At 39.4% G+C, this 20009-nt stretch overlaps 2 protein-coding genes across 3 annotated transcripts in view; one reads left to right on the top strand and one right to left on the bottom strand.

Annotated features, from left to right (window-relative positions):
• Window positions 1–235: 235 nt before the first annotated feature.
• Window positions 236–14971, bottom strand: LOC139470945 (protein mono-ADP-ribosyltransferase PARP12-like). Its single transcript, XM_071253268.1, has 7 exons — window positions 14910–14971; window positions 11588–13230; window positions 10674–10872; window positions 9996–10204; window positions 6416–6518; window positions 4717–4841; window positions 236–2644 (listed from the first exon to the last, which is right to left on the bottom strand). The coding sequence occupies exons 2-7, from the start codon at window positions 13216–13218 to the stop codon at window positions 2215–2217; spliced, it is 2697 nt and encodes an 898-aa protein (XP_071109369.1). The 5' UTR covers window positions 13219–13230; window positions 14910–14971; the 3' UTR covers window positions 236–2214.
• A 179-nt stretch (window positions 14972–15150) lies between these two features.
• The window catches only part of LOC139470832 (WD repeat-containing protein 5-like), a 97568-nt gene continuing 92709 nt past the window's right edge, over window positions 15151–20009 (top strand). For both annotated transcript variants that reach the window (XM_071253145.1, XM_071253146.1), the window contains exon 1: window positions 15151–15274. In XM_071253145.1, the coding sequence (XP_071109246.1) occupies window positions 15152–15274 (123 nt within the window). In that variant the 5' untranslated portion in view covers window position 15151. The remainder of the gene's footprint in view (window positions 15275–20009) is intronic.

The raw sequence follows: 20009 nt of genomic DNA, 5'->3' as shown, positions 1-20009 counted from the left end.
TCTTCCTGAGACAAGGGATTTAACTGACTATAAAAGTCCACTTTCCACCCTTGACGAACTAGGCTGGTATTATGGAGTTACATTTTGGCTGGACTAACGAGTCTATGCATAGTCCAATCAAGCAATTTTTTTTTAGTTTCGTGAAATAAATAACCCTTTTTAAATCATTACATCAAATGGTTGATCTCTTATCATACACCAAGAACAACCAATATGACTTGTCAAAACAGTCCTATATCACTTACCGTATTCGACATAAAAAGCGCCCAGGGCGCTCTCAAAATTAGAAATAGGGGCTCTTATTAGAATATTATTTTGGTGAAAAACAACAGAGTTGAAAGATAAAAAATTTAGTGGTTTAAGCTGACAGCCTGAAATGTTTATATACGACAGATATATTTTTCCAGAATTTAACTGCCCATAATTAAGCGTGCACATAACACACGATGGCGAGTGCATATTATGCTCGAATAAATAAGTTGTGTGTACATTGATCAATCGGAAGGAGCGCTAATTGGGATTGTTTACTAGCCAATATATTAGCAAATATCGCCGTGAGCGCTTATAAGAGCAGGGCGCTTATTACGATGAACACGGTATATGAAGTCAGCTACAATGAAGGTACTTCATGATAAACCCACTTCTTGTGAATAGTGAATTTGGTACATCATCAGCTTGTTTGGAATCATCATTGGTTTCACAACAATCACATTATGCTACGAGTAGGGCGGGGGCGGTGGGGTAGCCTCGTGGTTAAAGCTTTAGTTCATCACGCTGAACGCCCGGTTTCAATTCTCCACATGGGTTCAATGTGTGAAGCCCATTTCTGGTGTCCCCCGCTTTGATAATGCTGGAATATTGCTAAAAGCAGTGTAAAACCATACTCACCAACTCACTCACTTTAGTTCTGGATCTTGGTCAATGCCATATCACCATCCTCATCACAACATATAAACATGCAAGGAATTATGGGTAGAAAACACAAAGGATGGTAATGGCAGCACAATAGTGACATAATCTGAGTCATATTTCATGTTAACTTATTTTTTTCATAATTTTTTTTAAACCATTGGGTTATTTTAGTTTCATTCCGCTATTTGTCATATTGGCGGATCCGTTAACCAGCAATACAAAAAATTACTAGAATCTGTTTCTGTTCAAAAACATAGGTCTCCTCCCTCTTTTTTTTTGCGATACATTAATTCAATTTGTTCCTGTAAATGTGAAAACAATAATAGCAAAATATAGCCAAGAAAGATCATGGTTTCATTCATAAATATTCATTCACTGTAGAGTTTTGGCGGAAAACTCACTTGTTTGAGGCTTAGTTCAAACTGTTTCCATGGAAACACAACAACCTAAAAAATAAAAAAAAATATAAATATGAAAAGGCAATAGTTGAGCATATGGTCTTTGCACATGTATAGTTTCATGCAAAGATATTCATTAGTTTGAGAGTATGGCTCGGAAACAAAGCCTAGAGTTGTTTGAGGCTAAGTCCAAATAGTTTCCATGGAAACGTAACAAAATATTTTTTTAGAAAAATGTCAAAATAGTAAAAAGCACCAATGAAGCTGATAAGCAATGCATATCCCAAGTATCATTGAAATATGTTGAACGGTTTTCAAGTTATGGCTCCAGGAATGAACCCTACCCTCGTTTGAGACTAAGTCGAAATTGTTTCGATGGAAACGTAGAAATATAATATGTTGACAAATCTAAAAATAGCAAGAGGCACAAGTGAAGCTGATGACCAAAGCATGTGTGCAGTTTCATAGAAAAATGTTGAACGGTTCACAAGTTACTGCCCGGAAATTAACCCTACTCTCGTTTGAGACAAAATCAAAATCGTTTCCATGGAAACATACAAAGATAAAATTTTGAAATATTTCAAAAAAGGCAAAAGACACCAGGTAAGCTGATGAGTAATGCAAATGCCAATGCCAACGCCAATGGGAACCGAGGCAAAAACAATACGTTTCCGTCTCTTCAGAGGAAGACTTAATCCCCTAATGAGAGAAATAAGAAGCATGTATGACATGGATGTTTTCAGCCATGAAGTGTCATGACAACTGTGAATGACACCCCGCCTGTGGCTACCTTTCGAATGAAGTCACTGGAAATTTTGACTTCATGTGAAACAACAAATGACTGAGCCCACTGGTAAAATTTCAACACTTCAACAAGCTCCTCAAGATACAGAATCAATCCTCCTCAAACATAGGATATGAGATATTCCGGGTATGACTGCTCCAGGGTGAAGATGACATAGATGGAGGGATCAGAGGTGTTATCCACGCATGAGTCGTACAGCTCATACTCATTCTGGGAACTTTTGATGGGAGGACGCACATAATCACGTTCTCCTCTTGTGCTGTCTCCAACTAGAACTTTTGCCACAAACATTTTCTTCTCTGATTCTTCTGGGTTTGGTGAATCTGTTTGTTTGGAGTAAGCATGAGAGTATTTTGCATCTCTTGCAAAATAGCTTCCACGTCCATGCTTTGTGCCAACTCTCGCTCCGCTAAATCGGAAATCGAAGCCCTGATGGCAGATGGGATCGACGAGTTGCTGCAAAGTTCCGTGAAACAGACTCAGTTCCTTCACAGGTTTTCCAGCCTTGGTTTTCATCTGCGCCATTTTCCTGTTGGTGTGACATAGCGGTAGAATTATCCTTTTTATCAACCATTCGAACATGCTACTAAAAATAAGTTACAGATTCTTTCATATGACAATAGTTAACAATATTAACAACATTAATATGAAACTAATATGAAAGTAACACGAAAGAATTGTGTGTCATGGTTAGTCACTCACTCACTTCCCTCTCAATGGATGGATTCGTTGGGTACAAATAGTCTCTGCATCTCAGCCAAGCAATACATGTGCACGGATAATGGAGAAACAAGGTGTTTTCAAACTAAAGTACTCATGGAAATGAAAAAAACCTGTTTTGCTGGATTTAATAATCGACAAAAAGCATTACATAGATGTAAATACAAAATAACAAAACAACTGGAAAAGTACAAGACTGGATTTGCTAGTTTTATCTCAGTGCTCAATACAAAATGTACTTTACAGGAGGTAATTTGTAGGCACTTTCAACATTCAAAAATAAAACTAAGTCCAAATTGACATGGCAGAAACAGGCTATAGGCATTATGCAAATTAGCCTGGAAAAAAAGTTATCAAAACAACAATAAAAAAATAACAGCTATGTTTATGTACATAATAATAATGACATGTAAGTTGTTGTTTGAGAAGGGAATATGTTACTTTTACGTTCTGATATTTTGACGATGATTCACTATCCCACAATGCCACTCACAAATCACTAATCAATGATAAATCACATGCACGTGGGTTTCAAGCACCTGTTTTCATCTGTCGTCAAGGTGTCATAGGTCATGGACATTCACCTTGATCTACTTACACCTGGTTATGCTCAGTTTCACAATAGTCTGTTTTGTTCATATTTTTACACACTTTTACACGGGTGACTAACCATGGGTCCTGGTAGTCCTGTGGGTACCCGACCCGAGTACCCGAGTTACCCGTCCCAGCCCTAATACAAACCAATGAAGTATTGACTATCCACAATGTGTGTTAAACTTCACTTAATCACCAGATGGTGGTTCCAGAAGTGGGCTTCCAAACATTTCAATATCTTAACTGAGACTGCCTCCCACTCCTTTCAAAATTCCAGGATCAAATTTTGGTTAATGTGGTCACGGAATTCTTAATGTATCTTAATGATATGCCTGTATAAACCAAACATTGAAATATGTTGACCTGGGCAAATCATTTCTCGGCTTATGACAGGATCTTATGAGAGGATTAACCAGTATCACAGGACCATGTAAATAATTATAAGAATAAAAATAAAATAAGTTGCAAAAAAAATCATAGACAAGGCAATAAAAATAAAAAAGGCCAAAGGCCGAGCTCGTCTATGATTATTTTGGCAACTTTTCAAATTTTTGTTGTTATGATTGGTTACATCGTGTAACAACAGTTTGTTCGCAACTTTTTTTCACCTTCATGACAATGTCTAAAATTATGGTGACGAATTAGTATGGACAAATGAATGACTTCATGCCATTTAAGACGAATTGTTGCTTTTGGATTTATATCTATTTTGCATTTTATCGATACGATTTTGCAGCAAACGGACTACAGTCATCCCACAACCAACTTGTCACCACCCTGTTGTCCCCATTGCTTACATCCAGCATAAAAAACTACTTAAGCACATCCACAGAGGTGTAAATATACAGACATTACAATGGAGCTCTCAGTTGTAAGTGATTCCGTGCGATTTGATTGGCTAACCCTAACTATCTTAACGTTTATGCTTCCATAAGCCAAAGTTTTGTAGGCCATGCCCTCTAACATATTACTGCTTCCTGATTGGCTGATAATATGGTGGGTGGGGCTTGTGTTGCATTATTGCGCTGATGTTTGTATCATTGCGACCTGTCGTAGAGTTACTGATCAAACCAGCAGTCTGAATTTATTCTTGTTGACTTATTTATCAATAAGAATTGACTTCAATATATTTTTGCATTTATGAAGTTATAAAAGTAAAAACTGGTGCGCTCATTTTGCGTAAATCAGATAATGTGTTACATTAATATCTCCACAAATGCAAAAAAATATTGAAGTCAATTCTTAATTAACGTTATATTCGCGAGGAAAGGAGAAATGCATACTCACACACTGTAATTCGCCCACAATGCTCCATTTTCTATGCGACTTATTGACTTAATCACTTTGGTTCTCGGGAGAGTTTTGAAGAAAAGATCTTCTACTTTCTTGTATTCTTCTGTGGATTTTCCAACCTTGAAAAGACATCAACACTGAAATGACTCCATGTTTAATGTATTGGAGAAAACACGCTCACAAGAGTTTTGGTAGACAGAGCATGCCCTGGGGAGAGGGAAAAACCAAGGGGGCGAAAAGAAACTTAAAACAACATTTATCAACATTTTTATGTTTCGAACATACTTTCCATGAACCTTAGGAAACGTGCATAAAATATCTGTTGCTGGCGTACAGATCTTGAAAAGGACATTCTAAAAACCAGTGAGGCTTATCAACACCTCTGTAGCCTCGTGGTACACTCGCTGGGCTACAGATATGAAGGTTGCGAGTTCGATCCTCGGGAATATAAAGAAAACATTTGTCATTTGATTTTACATTTCATTACATGTTACAATCTGAACAGAAGTTATATTAATAAAAGACCCAGGACATTATATAAAATCCCAGGGACATTACAATGTCCCTGTTTATGAGATTTAACCCGACTGGAAAGTAAAACCTCACAATAGGTCTTAATGCCTATAGAAAGAAGTCTCTTACTTAATAGCGCTCCCAATGAATAGGTTTATACATTACTAAAACAATACTAAATACACAGTTCTTTTAATTATATAAATATTTATCCATGTTATTTGTAAAATATAAAGTATGTGATTTAAAATGTTCCATTAGAATTTAGGCTCCCACAAACAATACTGACAAACAATGCAGAGGACAGGAGAATGTAGCAGCATACACAGCCACAACAAAGGTTGGAGAGTGGGAATACACTATGATTAGGAGGTCCAGGGTTCGATCCCGGGCCGCGTCATACAAAAAGACGTTAAAAGATGGTACTTGTTGTTACTCTGTCTGGCGCTCGGCATTAAGGGGCTAAAACAAGGACTGGTCGGCTCGGAGTCAGTATACTGTGTCTGAGTGGGGTATTCATGTTAAACTATCAATATCTCAGTGAGCTAGCACTATAAATCGGCATCAGTCCGGACTAGTACAAGCAGCCACACACACACATACACGTGCATGCACGTCGCTATATAAGTGCAATAATCTTGGACGCGACGTTAAACCCAATTTCACCTTACCTCACCTATGATTAGGAGTAATTGAGTTTGGTTTTATGCCTCTTTCAGCAATATTCAACAATGTCATGGTGGGGGACACCAGAAATGGGCTCCACACATGGTGTGATAAGCAAACACTTTAACCACTAGGCTACCCAACAGCCCCCAATGGTTATGGGTTGTGGAGGAGTAACACCTTTAATATACAAGGCTTAAAAACCCCAAAAGAATTGGTTCTCGGGCAATGGCTTTTGAAAATATAGTGTGGGCGGTGTTTTTTTGTCGGTTGTTAAAACTAGTATGTAACCAAATAAACAGTAAAATCAACCTGGGAAAGGGCCTCCCTACATAAATGTATTCCTTGATGTGAGATACTGGAATACAGTATTGACTACCATTGAACTTGGAATATTTAAGGAATTTATTTTTTTTAAAAGTGGAAATAATAACGAAACGAGCGCGAACTGTATGATGATGTGGCCGGTGCCTGAAAACCAAGATTATTATTTTTTTAGTCCAAGGCTACTGACCTTTGGGCTGCTGAAATGAGCATAAAGTTCTTTGGGTGACTTGAACTTCGTGCTGCTCCATTCGTCCGGCACAACGACATTGTCAGAGGAAGGTGTCATGTTCCTGATAAAGACATGTACATCATCAGATACTGTACATCATCAGATACTGTACATCATCAGGTACTGTACATCATCAGGTACTGTACATCATCAGATACTGTACATCATCAGGTACTGTACATCATCAGGTACTGTACATCATCAGATACTGTACATCATCAGATACTGTACATCATCAGGTACTGTACATCATCAGATACTGTACATCATCAGATACTGTACATCAGCAGATACCGTACATCATCAGATACTGTACATCATCAGATACTGTACATCATCAGATACTGTACATCAGCAGATACTGTACATCATCAGATACTGTACATCATACAACAGATTCTAGCATGAAAATAATGTGAAATGAAGTGTCCATGGCTCTCATTAATAAAGTGACACATTTTTAATTTGACATAATGGAGTCTACTGTCAAGTCAGGATTACTTCTTACTTATAATATTTTACTGACAACTGCTGCAGACATGGGCAGGTCTAGATAAATCCATAATAACATCCACATCTATGTTCAAAGGATTGCATTAAATCAACCAACCCACCAATCAATTGATCAATCAATCGACCAATCACCGAACAAACCAATCAATCAATCATTGTTGACCTGAGCTGTCTCGTTTCAATATGCCTTATGTGCAAGTTCCTGCAACTGATTCATAGCAGCCTGATCGCAGGGTAAGTGGGAGAATAAAGTTTGTGAAGACAGCAAGCAATATTATTCACTTGAACTACACTGATGAAGGGGCGGTCAGGTAGCCTAGTGGTCCATTCACTCGTCATGCCAAAGACCGGGGTTCGATTCCTGACATGGGTACAATGTGTGAAGCCCATTTCTAGTGTCCCCTGCTGTGATATTGCTGGATTATTGCTAAAAGCGTAGTAAAACCATACTCACTAAAATTTACATGTATGCTATGATAACTGAACTGATTTGTTTTGAATTATACAGGCCTACTCTTTAGCATGCCATGGGACCCACAGGCAAAATTATTTGGATCCATTCTCAATTTTAGTGCATGTAGTGTGCTTCCAGTATAACCCCTAAATGATCAGTTTACTGTGGTAAAAGGTATTGTGATGCACTGATATGCTGGGAGCATGGGTGGCCCTAAAGTACTGTCGGACATGCTAGAAAAATGCTGCTCTGGCTTCATTTGATAAATACGAATCATAGGGTAATGCAAATAGCATATATCCAAATAACGCAAATCTACCTAGTCTAGCCTAAAATAACTGTTACTGTGATTAGCCTGAAAAGGTACTTGTACAGGTAAACTGATGATTATCTTAGAAAATATTTGTGTGTTGTCAGAAATGGTTTGAGGTAATTACAAAGCTCATTTCAAGGTGTCAATAGCTGTAATCTAACCGTGGTTGCTGTAAATAACGGTGAGTTGTGCGATCTACCGATCACTTCGCATTCGATTTCGCCAAAATTACTGTAAACATTATTTTGATTAATGAATTAAATTTTGAATATAATTAATAAAATATGTCGCAAACACCCAGTCCAGATAAACAATGAATAATTTTTTTATTACCAGATATTATAATAATAGGATTAAATTGCGTACTTCAGTTTTTTTTACTAGTATTTCCGGTGTTACGTGATCACGGTGATCAGCTGATAATGTTTTCTGAGATGGAGGAAAACATCGTGTCATTGGAAAAGTTGACCCTGACAATCCCGCACTCTAGTTCTGAAGACTTCAGGTGATTGCCAACAAGACCATAGACCAATGGGTACACAGATCCACAACTTGGATACTCTTCGGTACACAAAATTTCTGTGGCAGAGACCAGTGGCTTGAGAACAGGAAGCATCTGTTCGATCAACACCCAATGGTTGTCCTTCAGATTAAGATGCTTATGCTTGATGAAGAGAGCATCATTCATCACAGCATAAATATCTGATATGATCAGGTGAAGGCGTTCAACCATGAAAAAGATGGAATTCCACCTGGTTTGAACATCCGATACTACACTTTTTGGGTTCTTGCCAATTTTTTTCTGGTGTTCCTTTAGGGTGTTTGTTGTGGGGATGATTTGGAGAAAAATGCAACCAGCTTTCTCGAGTGAATAAAGAGATTGTCAAGGACAGGAAGCGATAGCCCGGCATTCACAACTAGTTGTAAAGTGTGAGCAAAGCACTTTACACGTTGCATTCCCGCGGTTCGACAAGCCAAGTCCATGTTGGCGGCATTATCTGTCGTAATGCCAATAACTTCATGGATCTTGAATTCTTTGGTTAAATTGACCAAAGCATTGGCAATGTTAACGCCAGTATGTCGATCCTCTAAATCTCTAGTGGCCAACATGATATTTGAAATTTGCCAATCATCTGTGATGTAATGTCCGGTAACAGGGATGTATCCTGTGCCACCTAGGCTTGTCCACATGTCAGTCGTTAGAGCAACGCTTTTCTTGTTAAGTTTTAACAAAAGTTCGGATTTACAATCCGTGTACATGTTCATAATGTACTTTCGAATTGTCTTGTGTGATGGTGGAGTATAGCTTGGGTTTAAGGCTAAGCAAAAATTCTTCAGACCTTCCCCTTCAAAAAGAAGGTTTCTCTGTGTAAGCTTGGTATGTTCCTTGCGAAATAGGTCTACTAACATGACCTGAAAAGCTGAGTGAAACAAACTTAAATAATTCGTGCAAAAAAATAAGAAAAATATTTTAAGATTCCACATATTCAGGGAAAGAAACAAATTTGCCATTTTCAGGGTTTTTTTAATTTTAGATTTTTAAATGTCATATTTTTTTCATTATCGTAACCGTCAAAATAAAATACCTAAATTTAAATGTTTATAAGGAAGCAATCAAGAAATACCTGGGATCGAACTTTGCTGTAACTTACAGTCATTCATGAACAAGCGAACTATTTAGTATTTGAAGAGTTAGTTCCCTTGGCTGACATGCATGCATTCGTACATGCAAAGCAAAACCTGATAAGTGAAGACAGACGAGTCACTGGTATGGTCAACAAATCAAAATAGTAAGTTACATTTAAATGCAATATAATGAATAATTTATAACCTTCGATAGAAATTTGTCTGCAGTTGGTGGGAACAGCAGTTGTTGCCAATTGTTTTGATGTTGCAGATGGGTGTTTGTTGTCTAGGTGCTTCCACATGGATGACGTGCCGCCCCCTTTATGGCTAAGCTGTGCCGAACACAAAATGCATTTGGTCTTGTTTCCGGATGAAACTAATTCAAAATATTTCCAAATGCTGCTTTTAGTTTCAGCCATGTTTTGAGTGAAGGGGAATAACTCTTTGAGACATACAACGGGTACCCGGGTAGGGCCGGGTAATAGGGGGTCGTCCCAGCCCTTACAGGAATACTGTTTAAAGCGGCACTAAAAACAACTCAGTCACTCACACACTACAATTAATGTCCTGCTTAACAAAATGACATCTATATCATGCCATGTGAAAACAAATCAAATTGATTATGATTTAACCTTTTTTTCAAGTCAGCTTTCTTGTAGAAGTATGGCCGCCTTCTGACCGCCCTTGTTGTAGTGAGCTTTGTGTTTTCCTGGATCATCGCAGAGAAGTTGAGCTTGTAGCAGAACTCATCTGTCTTGAACTCAATTGATCCCTTGGGATCAGCTAAATACGCCTTCTCTATTGCCTCACTGTCCATACTTGACGTGAAACCACGAAAATCCTGTGAAATACAAGCAGAGTGAGATAGTTCCAGCAGAATACATGTATTATTATTGTCATTGTTTTGAAAATATACACGATGAGCAGACATCATCAACATCAACCTAATTTTCAACAATGTCACATACAATTGTTTTGAACAATGTGCTCGGATATCACTTCATTGATCAGGATTTTCAGGTATATTGTAATGTGAGTGTGTATGGTTTTACGCCACTTTTAGCAATATTCCGGCAATATCACGGCGGGGGACACCAGAAATGGGCTTCACACATTGTACCCATGTCGGGAATCGAACCAGTGTCTTCGGCGTGACGAGCGAACGCTTTAACCACTAGGCTACCCAACCGCCCCAATGTATATCGTAAACAAAGTGGCATCAAACTTTGACCCCCTCACAGACTGCTGTCAGACCTGTCTTTCAGGCCCAGTCTCGACAGTTTCCTCCGTATTTCTGTCTTAACTCTAACCTTTACTCCATACTCTGTCCAGTCACCAAACTGAGTTTCCCAGTACCACTTCCATTCCGTTGTCCACTGGTGGACCACAGATGTTGCACTCTCATCTTCTGATGATAAGGTGGAGAGTCTACGAATGTCCACTTGGGAGTCCTTTCTGGTGCCTGTCATCGGGTCGTCAATGAAGCTGATGTTGATGACATCATCCAATCTGGAAAAACAAACATTCAACAAAATTGGAAACAATCATGCTTGTTGAAGACAATTGAAAACAGTCATGCTTGTTGAAGACAATTGACAACAATCATGCTTGTTGAAGACAATTGAAAACAATCATGCTTGTTGAAGACAATTGACAACAATCATGCTTGTTGAAGACAATTGACAACAATCATGCTTGTTGAAGACAATTGAAAACAATCATGCTTGTTGAAGACAATTGACAACAATCATGCTTGTTGAAGACAATTGACAACAATCATGCTTGTTGAAGACAATTGACGACAATCATGCTTGTTGAGGACAATTGAAAACAATCATGCTTGCTGAAGACAATTGAAAACAATCATGCTTGTTGAAGACAATTGAAAACAATCATGCTTGTTGAAGACAATTGACAACAATCATGCTTGTTGAAGACAATTGAAAACAATCATGCTTGTTGAAGACAATTGAAAACAATCATGCTTGCTGAAGACAATTGAAAACAATCATGCTTGTTGAAGACAATTGAAAACAATCATGCTTGTTGAAGACAATTGAAAACAATCATGCTTGTTGAAGACAATTGAAAACAATCATGCTTGTTGAAGACAATTGACAACAATCATGCTTGTTGAAGTCAATTGAAAACAATCATGCTTGCTAAAGAGAACTGAAACAAGCATGCTTGCTAGAGAATATTTCATGATAAACAGGATACTTACTTCTCAAAACAATCGTTTTTTTCAGGTTGACAAAAGTTCATTTCTATGTTGGTGTTAGATTCCTCATCAAAATCCTTCCAGTCCTGTGGACAGTCAGCAGGTCCCTGTTTCTCCCGACACTGCCACTGATAGATCATCTCTTTGTGGTGTCTCATACAGGTCTGGCCATACCAACACTTCCCTTTCAAGAAATAAGTACAAATATCCAGAGTGTCCTTGTCGGAGGCCTCTGACACCTGTTTCCCGTAGGAAGGTCTTCCCCTGGAGTTGGATCTGGCCTTCTGATAGGACTTGGGTCGAGCTCCTTCATTCCTCTGTCCTAGGTTCTGATGCAGGGGCTCTTGCATCCCTGCTCTAGGTCGTCCACCATGGGATTCATGCCCTTGCATCCGTGGTCCTTGGGGTTCTTGGTGATAAGAAATGGGTTGCCCTTGTTTCAAAGTAGGGTGTCCAAAGGGATTTGGGAGGACATTGGGTGGCAGGTGGCTAGTGTATTGACCATGGGGTTCATAACAATGTGAAGGAGGATATCCTGGGTTTCTTGGAGGACGACCGTATTGGTCATCAGGATTGGGATATGCTGCATTGCCATACTGAGCTTGGAGGCCAGACATATTGGGAGGACAGTTGCCGTATCCAGGAGTTCTAGGAGGTCCACCATATTGGTTTCCAGGGAATGGTGGATTTCGAGCTTGAGTTCCATATCCATATAGGCCCTGTGGAGGATGCATATTGGGAGGAGAGTTGCCATAACCATGGTTACCATACTGGTCTTGAAGGTCATGGTAATCTGAACGGGTTGGTGAAGGGGAGCTTACTCTGCGGTTTCTTAGTCGACTAACTGATCTGGATCTCGGTCCTTTTGTGGGTGGCTGAGTGGACTCCGGCAAAGATGTTACTGAGCTGTGCCTGGCTAGAGGTCTCTCGCTGAGTGTGGCAAATAAGCTTCTGAGGTCCTGAAGAATAATGTGTGCAGGTCTTTGAGTGATAATACCGTATTTGCCCAAGATGCTTGTGACATGTGGATCATTGATGTTGTGGTTCCTCTTACACGTGTTGCCAAACTTGCATGCATCGGACATGAAATGACCGCAGAGATGTAGGAATGGACAAGTTGCTTTACTGCATCCTTGTATCGTGTTGTAGAACCTACACAGTTCTGGTTTAGTAAGGAAGGTGCGGTTTTCTATGCACCTCAATATTATTTTGATCTCCCGAGTACTCAGCCTGTCCATAAGAAAGGGCTGTAGAACTTGGAGGTTGTGCGGTGTTTGAAGGTCGTGGCCATAAGCACATGTCGACTCAAACTTGCATGAGTCAGACAAAAGAAAGAATTTACATATGTGAAGACTGCCACAGAAACCATGGTTACAGATCCCCTTCTTTGTGGAATGGTCCTCACAGATGGGAACTGGAGCGTAGAGAGACACAATGCTGGCAGCAGGGTTTGGTGTTTGGACAATCTGGAATACATTTGGATATTTTTCCAGAAATTTCATAAGGCTTTTTTTGTTTTGTATTTTGAACCCATCTTGTGTAAGGTGCTTGAACAGCTGCGGCAAGGATGTTCGACAGTTACATCTGCACAGCACTGCCATCACCAGCGTGGCAGCTTCGTCGTTAGAGGCCATGGTGATCAGCGTCTGAAACATGTGAGTGAGTGAGTGAGTGGGTGGGTGGGCGAGTGAGTGAGTGAGTGAGTGAGCGAGCAAGTGAGTGAGTGAGTGAGTGAGTGAGTGAGTGAGTGAGTATGTGGGTGGGTGAGTGAGTGAGTGAGTGAGTGAGTGACACTCAAGTGATTGATATCATGCCCATCGTTCCACGCAATTGGGATACGATGACATGCAATAACCAAGTCAGCAAGCCTGACCACCTGATCCCATTTTACGGCAAGCATGGGTTGCTGAAGACCTAATCTGAAGACCGGATCTCTGAGTGAGTGAATGAGTGAGTGAGTGAGTTTTTTATGTGTCAATCTGACTATTAATAACCACATATGTCTTGGCAAGGTACACTAATGACTGATACCATGAGCAACAACTCACACAGTCCCACATATTGTAGTCCTGTGTGTACCTGTATCCTACTCAGATCAGGACCCACATGACCGAGTTACCTGTCCCAGCCAGAGCTCCAGATAAGCTTTTGGTGTTGTGGGTATTTTACCCATGCATTTTAAAATCATTGGGTATCAGTAATTCTATCTGGGTATTCAAATTTCTGTTACCCACTAGTTTATACATAGATGGGTATCTAAGTTAAATACCATATTCAACGTAATAAGCGCCCAGGGCGCTCTCAAAATAAGAAATAGGGGGCGCTTATTAGAATATTATTTTGAGTTGAAAGGTCGTAAATTTCGTGGTTTATGCTAACAGCCTGAAATGTTTACATACGACAGATATATTTTTCAAGAATTTAATTGCCCATAATTAAGGGTGATGTAACATACGAGTGCGTGTTATACATGAATAAATAAAGCTTGTGTACATTTATCAATCGGAAGGGGTGCTGATTGGGATTGTTCACTGGCCAATATATAGCGAATATCGCCTTTGGGCGCTTATTAGAGTGGGGCGCTTATTACGTCGAATACGGTATTTAAAAACACTATTCATCTAGTCCCTGCCTACTGGTGTCGTGTGGGTTCAAGTGCTTTATATAAATAGGACTCAAAAATACCACGATACTTCCACAAGAAAGTGTGATGGCAAATGATCATGATGTAACTGTCATCGTCTAGTTTGGCAAGGTTGACAGAACGCCGGTTTATATTTTCAAAATAAGTTGCTGATTTGCTAATCGAATACGCAGGGTTACTTCTCAATATTTTGATGAAACGCATAAGTTCTATTGTTGTAGCGTATCTGTAATGTTCGTTGCGTATTTGATACCTCAAAGGAACAAACCAAAATTGAAACAAATATGTTTTGACTGTTGCAAACCCATTAAACGAATTAGTAATACGTGTCAGAGTTCCAAAAACAATTGTTACAGGACTGGGTGCCGTTGTACAAAAAAACGATTATCGCTACGATCGTCGTAAGTCTATGATAAGGTATGGGAGTTACGATCACCTTAGCGCTATGATCGCTTTGTACAACCACACCCTGGAACCAAATCTGGTCTAAATGACATCCTCTCAGACAAATTAATAAGTGTGCATAGACAACTGTATTGGATCTCTAGCATCCACGTTACGAAATATAATATTTATAACAAGACCATTTTGCCAGTTTACGTCAGTAAAGTTTTCTACGATCACAAACGACGAATAATAATAATAATCAGAGCTCGACAGATCTTGATTTTTGACACCTACGCGTTTAGATTATGACCCGAAACAGCCGACATATCCTCATTCTTTCATCCTCTTGAAACGAAAGTTAATTACTAGGAAATTCATTTGGAACTGCATAACAGGGTTGTTGTTGACAAATCCGGTAGCCTTTACAGCAGTGCCGCTTTTACCCGAGAATTTCCGACTGCTCAGAAATCATAGCCTAATAATAGAGTTATTTCCCTTTATGGGAATTCCCCAAATTACATACGGGCAATGAAAACATGTCTGCTCCCTCCATGAGTATCAACTTGGCTCGTCAAATTAGGAAACTTAGGAAGAAACTGAGGCAAATAGAAAACCTAGAGAGATTAGGAAGACAGCTTTCAGAAGAGGAGCGCCTAAAGGTTTGTTCAAACGAAAGCCGTGTTTGCCCTTTGAGGTCCAAAATGGTAGGACACGTCATTCAATGGCATCGATGCCGATGGCGATGTGTAACCACCAAATCATGCGAAATGAGTCATTTGGTAACATTAAATTAAAGACTAAAATGTATATATGCGATAGCTTGTTTTAAGATGTATGCTTGAACGAAATAATTCCGTAAATTGCACGTGTCCGTTGTGGCTTAACAACTCTTAAGAAAAATGAACTGAGTGCTGAAATTGTTGATGTACCTCAGTTGTTTTTGTTATTTTCGTCAATCCATGTCCAATTGCTATTCTCAGAATTATCTGGTAGGCTTAATAAACAAACTCTCTTCCTAATGCCGTATGTTTCAACTGATATAATTATTTCCGGAGATCAGTGTATAATATTTGGGTGTATTCTTACTGAAATGTCACGTCCCTGTGTAATCTGATACTCCAGACGGCTACCTCTGATTGAAGTAACTATTCCCACTTGAGTGCACACTTCAGTGGCGATTCATGCATGACTCACACACACACTAGCTTGTGCATGTTTCACTTCTTACTAATTCACTGATTGTGGTGCAAAACTGTGGAGATTATCATGATAATATGTGTGTCTGAATAGAAGCGTTCGCTTGTCTCCTCCCCCCAACCCCCAGTTCCATTCCAAAAGTTAAGCTCATTTTCTGATATAGCTGGAATATTGCTAAATCAGTATCAATTTACCTGAGCGAGCAGGTTCAATATTTGGATCTACATTTCACCTTGGCCCTTTTCTATTTGTTTGTTACCTCTGCGTAAACTTTAATAAAATCAGGGGTTGAAAATTTATGGAAGAGGTTACTTGACCAAGGGCAAGTATGACCAACATTCTTACTTGCCTATTTTAGAATGTATTTGCCCAAAATCATGCTAATAAATTCAGTAAAATGTTACATCTACAGAACTGAGAATCAGAGATACAGTGTTCCCTCGCTATTGTGACCCTCAATATAGTGCTTACTTGGTTATGGTGCGGTAATGAATGGCTTCCCAAAGTTTACTTTCATTTTCAAGAAACTGAAGTTTTACACTGACACGATGTGGATTATAGTGTGAACCATGTCAACATATAAGCTTGGCCACTGTTGAAATACATGTATACACATTTTAGTCACCACTTCGATTTCGAGACGTTAGTGGAATGGACATACACAACCAGGTGGTGTAAGATGAGGAAGTAAACCGAGTACATTTGTATCTGGCACTTGGCGAGTCGACTACAACTGGAATATGAAGTGAACTGGGCGCTCAAAGAGCCTTCCTTCACTATTGCGCCCTTCAATATAGCGCTAACCTGGTTATAGCGCAGTAACGCATGCCTCTCAACATTTACTTACATTTTTGATAAACTCAAGTTTTAATCTAACACAATGTTTTTCCCCTCATCTAAAAAAACATTAACAGCTGATCACCATGATTATGTAACACATTAAATACTAGTCAACAGATCTGAACTGAAGTACGCAATTTAATCCCATTATTGTACTATTTGGTTATAAAAAGGTGTTCAGTGTATATCTGGACTTATGTTTGTAATTCATTTTATTTATTCTATTCAAAAATTTCATTCAATATTTGTTTACATTCATTTAGGCGAAATCGTGTGTGAAGTGATCGGTAGATCACACCGTTATTTACAGCAACTACTGTTAGATTACCGCTATTGACATCTTGAAACAAACTTTAGTTGCCAGAGAATGGATACATATATCATAAATGTCATACTTTGACTTGTTAAAAGGCATATTTATGGCAATTTGAAGACTATGCCAACATAACGTTTTCGCAATCGAAATACATGTCGCGCGGAAAGTCCCTATACGGTGACTGGTTAAATTGTTTCATATACCAAAATATCCTACACTAGCAATCAGCTGTACCAAAGTGCTACGCTTATGGTTCTTATCATTTTTAACATATTGTAAAATAACACATATTGGAATATATTACTCCTGATAAAATAATAATTTCTGATACAATTTCTTTCAACCATTTCATCAAAATTCTTTGAAGTTGTATCATTTGGTACTTTTTAACTGAATCACCGGTAGATTGGAGAAAACGTGCACAGCTGATTGATATTTCCGGGTTAGTGTACACACCGACGATGGTCTCTGGTTTACAGCAGACACGATCAGATTATCACTACTGACGCCTTGAAACGGACTTAAGTTGACCGGAAATGGATTCATATATCATATATGCCATACTTTGACTCGTTAAAAGTCATATTTGTTGTCGTTTGACTTATGTGTCAACAAAGTTTTCGCGGTCAAGAGCATGTGAGCCTCGACAGTCTTTGCCTACATTATTAAACATCGCATTTATATCACCAATAAGACATTTTGGATAGCCGAAATACCAACCTAGACATATGCTGAAAACAAACAACTATGTATTCCACACCACTGTTTATTGAGCAGCACTTGTAACAAGTAGATAAACAAGGTCATTCAAACGCTAATTACATCCTGTGAATTGTCACGGCTGGGGTCAAGAGAAGAGTTCTTCTCACTAATGTCATCTCTGATCACACCTGCAAGTCCAGACAGATGCCACCCACGGTGTCTTTGTTCTTTGCGACTGCGCCAAAGGCTGACATGAGCATGATGAGCCGGCGCACATGTATTGTTTTAGCGGAAGTACTCTACTCAGCGCTAATAAGCGGTGCTATTTGGTGTGTGATTGGATTCATGTAAGGTTGGATTAAGGTGAGGATTCTCCTGTAAATCTGACAGAGAAAATTTTCTCCAGATATAAATCCACTGATGCTTGGGAGGAGGGGGGTGTTGCATTCATATTGAGTTGCATTTGGAATCAGTTGTGCAGCCTATAACTGTCATTCTGAATGCACCCAGTCAATCTTTTGAATGTTGCATGATTAGAAAACACATTGACTTTCACTTTCTCGATCTCGTTTCACCGTGACCTGTAATGAGCCGTCCAGAGATCATCTTCCTGAGGCAAGGGAGTTAACTGACTGCAAAAGACCAGTTTCAACCCTTGCCAAACTAGGCTGGAATTATGGAGTTATATTTTGGCTGCACTAACGAGTCTAAGCATAGTCCAATCAATTCGCATAATGAAATCAACATCCGGTCGCATACTGCCGTGCCAATTTCAGTCGATTGCACGGCCAACTTAGTGTCAACAGGTACTTTACAGATCGTTTCATGTTTTTAATGAATGTGCTCACGTGATTTGATGCACATTTCAAAGTAAGACCCATTTGTTACTTTATGGATCTTGATTATCGATCCTATCGTCTTCACTGAGTGTCACCATTTTGTTTGAAGCAAATGCAAGTGATATGAGAGGTGGAATCTGATTGGTCAATAGGAGGGACATAGAAGAAACATAACTCGTAATAGCCACTGGTGGTGCTACTATCGAACCCAGAAATTGCGGGCTAGTTTGGCAAGGGTGGAAACTGGACCTTAATATCGGGAAGATGTGGGAACAGGATCTGAAGACAGCCCCTATCTCATTAAAATCAGATCTTAGTTCTTGCTACCACTTAACAAACATCTGAGGACATCCCATTACGGGTCACGTCAGACCGACCTTGCGCGAACTTTGACTGAGCAATGGATTGACCAATCAGAAGGGAGCTTTCTCGTGCTTTACAGCACAAATTTCAAATTGGGGACTCCGCTTCGAAACAAATTTTGAACAGTTCTCGATTGCAAATTTGGAATCTGAACAAAAGAATTGTCTGAAATGGCTAATAGATGATCTAGAGGCTGCATGATTAGAAATCACATTCCGACTGTCACTTTCATAATCTGGTAAGCGATGCTCTTATTAGTCGGATGAAAGGTCGTTGTGACGTGACCCCTTATGGGATGTCTTCAGATCTTTGTTTAGCGGTAGCGAGAACTCAGGTCTGGTTTTAATTAGATTGAGGACAGCCCATTAAGCAGTTAATGAAAGCCCCAATTACATGGAGACAGTGTCTCAGTTTCACGCATGGTATTAATTACAGTGTCTGGACTAAGGCAGAAAATGAGCACTTAGCCGTGGAGCACATGCTCCCTCTACAAGTGGCGTTAAACCCAACTCACTCAGTCATGTTAAACCCAACTCACTCAGTCACGTTAAACCAAACTCACTCAGTTAGGTTAAACCCAACTCACTCAGTTAGGTTAAACCCAACTCACTCAGTCCCATTAAACCCAACTCACTCAAACCCAACTCACTCAGTCATGTTAAACCCAACTCACTCAGTCACGTTAAACCCAACTCACTCAGTCACATCACTGATCTGGCTGAAATTCTGGTAAAAATAGGGGTTCATCACTCGCTACATTTGGAAACTCCACAAACTGTATTTGGTAGACGCCAAAAAGCCCACCCTGACCAACTCCAAGACCATTCTATAGGTAATCTATCAACGTCCGCTACTAAATCCAAATTTACATGACAGTACATATTTTCTTGTGTACTTTTAAGATTATTTACAGAAAACTGATGTGAAGAAGGGAATTAATTGCCTTGTAACTATTCTACTCTTCTTTTCAAAGAGGGGGCGGTCGGGTAGCCTACTGGTTAAAGCGTTCGCTCGTCACGCCAAAGACCTGGGTTCGATTCCTGACATGGGTACAATGTGTGAAGCCCATTTCTGGTGTCCCCCGCCGTGATATTGCTGGATTATTGCTAAAAGCGGCGTAAAACCATACTCACTCAC

The sequence above is a fragment of the Haliotis cracherodii genome, unplaced genomic scaffold (genome assembly GCF_022045235.1).
Source record: "Haliotis cracherodii isolate W230 unplaced genomic scaffold, xgHalCrac1.p SCAF_21, whole genome shotgun sequence".
Classification (NCBI taxonomy): Eukaryota; Metazoa; Mollusca; class Gastropoda; order Lepetellida; family Haliotidae; genus Haliotis; species Haliotis cracherodii.
Note: the sequence above shows the minus strand (reverse complement) of the source record. Positions and strands in the feature narration are given on the sequence as shown.